General features: G+C 45.9%; 1 protein-coding gene across 2 annotated transcripts in view; it reads right to left on the bottom strand.

The window, feature by feature from the left end:
- Nucleotides 1-7,950: 7,950 nt before the first annotated feature.
- RBM5 (RNA binding motif protein 5) overlaps nucleotides 7,951-9,333 on the bottom strand; it is a 22,731-nt gene continuing 21,348 nt past the window's right edge. For both annotated transcript variants that reach the window (XM_025205776.1, XM_025205775.1), the window contains one exon: nucleotides 7,951-8,584. In XM_025205776.1, coding sequence (XP_025061561.1) covers nucleotides 8,569-8,584 — 16 coding nt within the window. In that variant the 3' untranslated portion in view covers nucleotides 7,951-8,568. The remainder of the gene's footprint in view (nucleotides 8,585-9,333) is intronic.

The following is a 9,333-nucleotide window of genomic DNA, read 5'->3' on the forward strand; positions in this document are numbered from 1 at the left end:
TCCCTGTGGACATCTCAGGTTTGCACCTTGCCACCAAGCCAACCAGGCAAAAAAGGTCTGAGAACACCAAACCTGCCCAGGGAGCTAGACTTCTGGTTCCTGGAAAGATTTGGGTGGCTTAGTCTTTCAGCAGATTATGAAAAGTTCAATCAAAAAGGCAGTTGGGCTGGGATCACTTACTTGTTTCCCTGTCTGTCTGACTGCAGTCATCTGGTGTATCTTGTATTTATACTTTCATTGTAATCTCTTTGGGACAGAGGCCATCTTTCTATGCAATGAAGAAATGCATTTATGAACCTGCCAAATCTCAGTGCTGGAAGCCTTTGCCCAGGAAATTATTCACCCTCCGGTTAGAAACCATCACCCAGAGGATCACAACACTTTGCCAGCCGTCCTGGGGGGTTACTGCTAAGGTAGGCTTCCTGATGAGGGAACTGTTGGAGCAGAAGAAACCCTCATCCTTTCCAGCCCAGTCACAGCAAGCCTTATCAGCTCCCTGGTGTGGGGAAGTAGCGTGAGACTGCTTTTACAGATGAGGAAACCAAGGCACAAAATGATGTCTCACTCCATGTCACATGGCTGGCCAGGATGAGAGCCCAGACATCCTTACCTCTGGCTCTAATGACTAGGCAGTACTTCCCACACAGAGCCAAAAACAGAACCCAGGAGTCCTGGCTCCTGCTTCCTTCCCTGCCAGGCAGGTAAGACTGTAGAATATGAGTTACACCAGGCCCTGGCCCCCTTTGCTGGGGCAATCTGAGCAGCACCCCCTCCCGCTCCCCACTCTTCTAGGGGTTTGGTGCCCAGCATGGGGGACCTTTTCTCCAGGACTTATTTTGGAGCCAATCCACAGACTGAGGGCCAGGCTTGCTGACCAGCTTGACACACGAAGAGCTGTGGATGTGACAGGCAACAGGTCCTATCACAGGAGGCAGGCCTGCTGGAAGACAAGAGGCTGTGCAGCTAGTCCCCAAGAGCCCTGGGGAAGGAGGAGTTTGGGCCAGAGGCTACCAGCCCCAAGGAGTTCCCAGGAGCAGGATGGGCTCAGAAATCCTCCCCATCTCAAGGGATTTCTGGTTTTCAGTCTAAACCCTAAATCCCACTGCAGGGCATCAGCACTAAGCATGTCCCAAAAACTCTTTGAAGTACCCACAGGCAATGGTGTGGGCAGGGACTCACTGTGGACCTTGTGCAAGACAGCATCCTAACACACCACAGCACAATATGGGGCTACTGTCAGCTCATCCCCAGATCCAAGGCACAGGGCCTAACCATCCTTCCCCTAGCTTGGCCTCAGTGTTCCTGATTTCATGACCATGCTTGGCTTACTGAGTGCCTCAGACCTGGTCCTGAACCCCTCTTGCATTAGGCTGGTGGCCTTGCTCAGAGCCAGGCCTCTCCCCAAGACTGGCCTGGCAGGGAACACCCCTCTATCTCAGTTGCTCATCACGTACAAGGTGCAGCCTGCCCCTGGCTCTGCATAAGGGACTTAGTGGAGCTCCTGACATTCAGAGTCCAGGGCCCCTCCAGGCATGAGTTCACCGATGAGCCCTGCTGCTTGTCTTTGTTCATAGGGGAGTTGGAGGGAGTGATTCCATCCAAGCAGTGTTCAGCCCATAGACAGTTCTTCAGTTGACCCACAGGGTCCCATGGGGGAGGAGGAAGAGATGGATTTCGCTTCTCCCCCTTCATTTCCACATCCCTGTGTCATGCCCACACACACTGAGGGTCACTTTCGTGATGGGGCACAAGCCCCTGGTAGGTTCAAAACCAGGTACAAAGCCCCGCTCCCTCCTGCTCCCCAGGGTGATGTGGGAGCTATTACAGATGGCCAGCATCTGGACCAGGTCACCACCAATTGACATGCCTGTTGCCCCAGTGCCAGGAGACCCGACAGGCAATCTTAGCAGACAGAGACATAGGACTGGCCAGGGGCTCTGAGTGAGGCCACCAAAGGAAGGAATGGGAAAGCAGGAGTGGTGATGTAGGTCAGAACCAAAGCTTTCCAAAGATGAGGACAATGACCAGGCAGACCTCTCCCATGGAGCTACAGGGAATGCAGCACAAGAGCAAGGACCTTGGGAAGCTGCTGCCATCTAGTGATTCTTTTGGATCTCTACAGGACTCATGGTAGAGGTGATATCTTTTACTAGACCAAGCTTTTTGCAAAAAAATTAATTTGCAAAAACCTTGTTGGTCTAATAAAAGATATCACCTTTACCAGGAGCCCCAATTGCTTTTTACTCTAGACCAATTTGGCTACAACCTGGATACCTTGGATCACTACAGGCACTTCCAGGCATACAATTGAGCTTTAGCCTGGGTTACGGATTTGCAGCATCAGCTCCCCTGTGCCATGTCTGCAGCCCACTGTAGGGCACAGAGATTGTTCCATATCCCCTCATTCTGCCCCTCACATTTTGCTCATGAGAGATCTCCCCATTTACCAGGTCGGCTGGGAGAGGCATTAGCCCAGGCGCTCACCTCCCTTACAGAAGTGAAGTGCTCTGATTGGGCAAGCAGGGACACTCTGGTGATTTGCCTTCTGCTAAATGCTGCCACACTTCCATTCTCACTCAGGCCTCTGTAGGTCACAAAAGCTGCAGCACAAACTACAGGGAGGCCAGTCCTCAAAGCACTTGTACCACTATAAGCAGGCTTAAAACTGGAGTTTATTTCTGTTCAGGGAGGCCTAGGGATAGAAGCTCCTTGCCCGGCTCAAGCTTCCTGTGGTTTGGACTATTTTGTCTGTAGTCAAGGGCATTTTGAATGGGCTACTTGTAATTTCATATAGAAATAAATTAAGTATAAGCACCCTTATGCAACCCAGAGGTTGCAATACTTTAATTACACTGGCAAAATTCCATTGCCCTCCCAACCAGAATGGCTACAGCAGCACAGAATATATGGGTAAAAAGCCAGCCTTACAAGAGCTGTGCAGAGGGAAGAGCACAGCTCAGACCTGGTGCCCCTGGAAAGAAGGATGTGAGACTCGTACATAGACCAGTCTCAGTATGGAGCAGGAGGAAAAACTACTTGCAGAAGCTCTCCTATTCACTTTAGGTGCTTTATGATTCTGCAGAAGTCACATGCCCGCAAGACTGAAACAGGCTATACATGCACTCTTGCACACTCCCACCCCACATGCACTCATCACATAGCAGCATCTTCACACAAGTACCCAAAATGCTTTCCTTATGTAAAAAATCCTTCCCAGTGAGCTGACTCAGAGGCCAAGACAGGTCAGTCGTGAGCTTGGGGCTGTGGAACAAATTAGACACTAAGATAGGCAATTTTTTCAGGTCAGAATGAATACTTAGGCAATGGAGTGGTTGTTGAGTCCTTACTAGCTTACCACCACATTCTAGCTCCCCAAAACTCTACATATCCGTTAGACAAGAAATCCCTCTACACTTTACATAGCTTTAAGGCTAGAAGCGATCAATAAGTGCCCTAGTCTGACATACTACATGACATTGGATGGAGAATTCATTCAAATATTCTAGGAAGGATGGAGCCCAAGAACTTCAGTTGGACATTTCAGTCCTCAGGGCACTAAGCTCTCAAGATGCCACAGCCGAAACTCAGGAGATACTTAAAATGCTGTTAATGCTCAATGCCAGTACAATAGCAAGAAACTGATTAGGTGGGAGATGCTTGGGCAATTAACATGGACTTTGGAAGAGACAGGTTGCAAAGGTGTCAATATAAGTGAGGCAGAAAGCCTATAAAGGTACAAATTTACTCTGCCAACCAAATCAGAGATGCTTAACAATAAGATCTTGTAAGCAGCTGGCTCACTTCATCAGTTGCTGTGTCCCCTTCACAGCATCTGATGAAGTAAGCCTGCTGCATGCAAGAGCTTATGCTACACATCTTTGATTTAGTGCAAGAGCGGCAAATCTAACATGCTTTCTGCCTGACTCAGACTATCACAGAAACTATCTTCAACATAAGAATCATTAGTTTCATGCCAGGAAGAGCTGCCTTGATGGCTCCAAACATTTAGTTCAACCAAGTTGTCATTTTGCCAGTTACATCTGCCTGCCTCCCTCAACTTCACACCAGCTTTGATCAAGTATTTAATTGCTAACTTTGACTTGAACTAAACTTAAAGTGCATGTCATGAATTTCAGAATCAACACCAGGAAGAACACAATTCACAGAAATGCACACTTGTGTCTGCAATTCTGAGAACTGCAGACTCAAGTATGCATTTCTGCACTGGCAAGTGCCACCTAGGCTGGAACCTGGGAGCTACCAATGGAGGGAGTTATGACTGCCCTAGGAAAAGGCAGCTCCAGTAGTAAAGCCTAACAGAGGAGCAGAGATTTGCTAAAAGTATATGTAGAAAAACACCTCCCCCAACCTTGTATACAACTTCAGCTGCACAGCACTTCTCTCTTTGGGCTGAAATTCTCAAGGTTGCCAAGATCCATCGATTCCCTGAAAGCAGTGTCCAAGGATCACACAAAACTCAACACATCAGAAGGATCTAGGACAGTGGTTCTTAACTTTTTTAGACTGAAAGCAGCCCTCAGAAAATGCCAACTCTTAGTTATAACTTCCTGACTATGGAAAAAAATAATAGTTTTCCTGTTGCAAAGAACTCAGAAAGGCCACAGCACGTGAAAATGGTTTTAACAGCATGGATTCCAATTTGAAATCTCTGGGTTTATCTTGCAGACAAGGTTCTTTCAGTAAATTTGGTATCTTTTATTAGACCAACTCAAATAGTTGGAAAAATACTTCTTTGCAAGCTTTCAGGTATAAAATACCCTTCCTCAGGCTGATGAAGCATCTGCAGTTGGTGTGTGCTCTTCCTGGATGGAATGAATAGTAAAGAAGGCAGAAGCATGTAAGAAAGCCAGTCAGTGAAAATGTAAACTGAGGAGTCAGTGGGTGAGACAGGGGTGGGGTGAAAGTAGCTGGTAAATATTGGAGAGGTACCTAGGGAGTCAGATGTCAGGCAGGTTATAATGTGTCATAAATCCAATGTCTGTATTTAGTCCATGAATCTTTGTATCCAGTAGTGAAATTCATAGGTTCATCTGTGAAACACTTCCTCCAGACCACAGGCACCAAAACAGCCCCACAGTATGCCAACCTTTTTTTATAAGTCACTGGGAAGAATTCCTCAGACTGCACCATCAAACTCTTGCTATACTTAAGGTACAGTTGATGACACTGTCATCATTTGGACTGAAATCCTGCAATCTCTAATTGAGTTCCATCAGAAACTGAACAATCATCTCCCCTCCATCGAACTATTTCCTGAGTACTCCAGCACCAAATCTCCTTTTTAGACATGATAATCAGTATCCAGAAAAGTAAAATACAAACAATATACAAGAAACCCACAGATCAACTTACATATTTGCACAGAATCAGCAATCACCCTAAACACACCAAGAAAGCTGTGATATACAGCCAAGTCCTCAGATACCACTGAATTTGCAGAGAACACCTGGGATCGCCACCTCACAAATCTCAAAAAGGCTTTCAACTCAAGGATACTCCTCCAGAGATAGATGGCACATTTGAAAGAGCCACCCAGATACCACGTGAAGAACTGCTGCAGTACAGAAGGAATCGCACACCGCTGGTTATGACATACCACCCTTCCCTGGAACCTATAAAGAAAATCCTCTAACAACTGCAACCTATACTAGAAGACCCAATTCTTAAGAGATCTTCCTCCCAGAAACACCCATCTTAGCCTTCAAACAAGCACCAAACCTTGCTAACCTCATCACCAGAAACAAACTTCCTATGGCCCAAACCACACCAAATGGACCCAGACCAGGCCATGCCAAGAAATGTAAAACCTGCCAACACATCTCCACCACCCCAATTACTATACCCCACAATAGAACGATCAGCATTCCTGGATCTTACAGTTGTGCCTCCAGAAGTGTAATGTATCTTATCCAATGCACCAAATGCCCTGATGGAAAATACATAGGAGACCAAACAACTGTGCACCAGAATGAACACACACCGAAACTTTATCAGAGAAAGGAATAGCCAATTACCTGCGGAGGCACATTTCTGAGAAGAAAACCACTTTCTCTCTCCAGTCTCTTGAGTTCTAATCCTTAAAGAGAATTTACAAAACACCTTTCAAAGACCAGCCTATTAACTTAACTTCATCAAACTACTGGATACAAAGATTCATGGACTAAATATAGACATTGGATTTATGACACATTATAACCTGCCTAACATCCGACTTCCCAGGTACCTCTCCACTATTTACCAGCTACATTCATTCCCCCTGCCCCACTTTCTCCTCAATTTACATCTTCACTGACTGCCTGTCTTGCATACAGACCAGCCTCTGGCTTCTTTACTATTAATCAATCGCATCCAGGAAGAGCACACACCAACTGCAGATGCTTCATCACCCTGGTGAAGGGTATTTATACCTGAAAGCTTGAAAATAATTTTTCCAACTATGAGTTGGTCTAATAAAAGATACAGTTCTTTGGGTAAATCTGATTATCTGCCTATGTCCTTAGACTAACACTGCTACAACCTATATGCTTGGGTTTATTTTGTTTTGCAACTAATTGGGCTCTAACGCAGTGTTTTGCAACCCGTGTAGGTTGTGACCAAAAGTGGGTCGCAACAATGTACCAAAAGGGTTGTGAGCAAACTTTAAAAATGGATTCTCCCATAAAGGAGAAAAACGTGGAAAACCATGGCCTTTCTTTTGCAGGCTGGCAGAGCTCCAGCCTGCAAGGGACTGCTGAGGCACCCCCCTCCCCACATACAAGAGGGTTGTGACCTGGGGGTGGAGGGCAGCAGGTAGGGAGTGAGGGGGACTGGGTCAGAACTGGCCACTAATGTTTACAAATTGGTCCTGGTAGAAAAAAAGTTTGAGAACCACTGCTCTAGCATTGCCTGACACCCTACAGGACCCTTGAAAGAATGCAGCACCCCGGTTTGAGAATTAATGGTCTAGGAGTAACGAAGGTGCCTCCTCTGTCCCTAGCTTTATTTTCCCTCAAGGAAGTGAAACTAGGAGAGCACTGAAGGCTGAGGAAGCCTGCGCTAAGACCTTACACTTCTGACCTCTGTACATTTAAAAGGAGACAGCAGGGTTTGTCCACCTGTTTGCAGGAAAATACGTTCCAGGAAGAAGAAAGCAATCTTGGCTCTTTCTATATGACCACAAAAATGCCCTATTGCAAAGCTTGACAAACAGCCTCACTCCTGACAAGAAACATGGTCACGGGCTGCAATTAATTATTTCAATAAGTAGCAGACTAATGAACAGAGACGCAGACAGAGGCAGTGGTAAAAGCACAGCTGAGGCTAAGGAATGTGGGATAAATATGCCCTCACCTTGCTGGTAACCAGGACTTAGGTCAGGCAGCTAACTCTAAAAGTTTTCAAATCCGGACTTCACTACTTGAATTGGAGTAGCAGCAGGCAGAAGTAGAAGGCAGAGACCTCGCCTCTGCCCATTTTTAAAGTATCAGAATACTAGTTAGCAATTCAGACTGTTTTCCAAGCAATAATTCACTTGGACAATGACTGTAGTGTACTCCCACTGGAGTGACAAGTAGGCCAATATGTAGCTCTACTGTTAGACGGTCTACTACAGCAAGTATTCTTGCCAATGAGCAACAGGAACCGTTAAAAGGCAAAACTGCACACTACAGTTGAGCTGGGGTTGGGGCCTGTAACACCAAGGAGTGTGCATGTTAAATTCTTGCTGCAGGTAGTCAGTCACAGTTCAGTAACTGAAGCATTCTGTCTTTCTCTGCTTATGCTCCTCCTTCCTTACCCCCAACCCCAGCAGTTATAAAGGTAGGTCAAGATACAAGACACAAAACTCACTGAAACCCCTCAGCAAAGGGAGAAGCAAACTTATAAAGGGATAATTACTGTCACAGAGATGGTAACTGCTTATCACCCAATTCCACTAAAAAAAAGCCAGGATCATTTTTAGGTGTATTACTTTTGGAAATAAGCCAAAACTGGGAACTAGAGTCAAAGTTTTCAAAAAGTCTATACAAAGGTGTATCATACAAAATGTACAGGAACACTTTCCAAAAAGACATACAGACAGTACAATGAAGTAGAGCAGAGAGAGCAGTGTCAAACCCAGTTAACACATCCCTGACCTGCTCCAAAAGGACAGGAGTGACATTTAGACTACAAGTTCCAAACATAAAATACATTACATTATATACAAAAATGTATAAAGATTAGCATCCCCTTTGGTCTAGCCAGGAGCTCTCCAGCATGAAGTTGTGGCAGTTCAAAGGATCCACACATGGAAGTGTTCCATGCTGAGAGGAAAGGAAGTCCAAGGGAATTAAATAGTTAACCCAAAAGCCATTGCCAGAATGCAGTGGTGCCACAAGGCTACAGGGTTTAACAGTCTGTTCCATATGAGGAGTCAAGTATTTTGCTGGCTTCTTTGCCTTGTGGGCAGTGAAGACCATCATTCCATCTCTGTGAAGCGGGCAAACATAGCTTTCCGAACTGCATCCTTGTATGAGTCTGCAGTAGAAACACCGTAGGAACTACCCTTGGCTCCCAAGCCAGCTCCCCTCATGCGTACTTGAGCCTGCAAAGAAAAAAAAGAGGGGTTTTTAAAGCTTTGGCATGAAAGAGCTAGTTAGTCTTGACCTTGCCTTCTGATGCCCAGCATGGTACATTTGACAAGTCCCCAGCCTGTGATAAGGAAATAGTGTCTACTGAGAAACAACTGACTTGACAGAACTTCTCATGATACTCCTTTAGCAATTAAAAAAAACGCATTCAGCAGATATGTTGCCAGACCTACTCTTCAACGTTGGCTCAGTGAGCGAGACAAGAGTCGAGCATGAAACACTTACCTCTTTACACAGCTGCCAGAATTCACTGTGACAGCAGGAAGGGACATACCAGACAAATTGCTACTAAAAAAAAAATGTCTGCATACACAGCCTAGCTAACAGCCAAGAAACTGGATACTGGCCATTGAGCAGACCCACCATGGAGCAGTGTGATGGATCAGCAATTCTAGTCATTACCTACCGTCACCATCTGGGTCAGAAAAATTAGGTTCTCAAGTGCAGTGAATGAGATGCAAAGCATTTCAGTGCAAGATAATCTAGTCCCATCTGAACTGCTAGCCTGAATCTTGTGCTGCATGTGAATGTCACACTTCAGAGTTCACACTAGCTTAGACCAATAATGCTTAACCCATCCAGCCCTGTACACTGGATCTAGCTATAAAACAACCCCCGCATGTTGGCCTGGCCCCATGCACGGAGTTCATGTCATCTGGCCTGTGGGGCTCCCCACAGGTCTGTAAATTTGGCAGTAGGGAAA

Source organism: Alligator sinensis, unplaced genomic scaffold (assembly GCF_000455745.1).
Source record: "Alligator sinensis unplaced genomic scaffold, ASM45574v1 scaffold467_2, whole genome shotgun sequence".
Lineage (NCBI taxonomy): Eukaryota > Metazoa > Chordata > Crocodylia > Alligatoridae > Alligator > Alligator sinensis.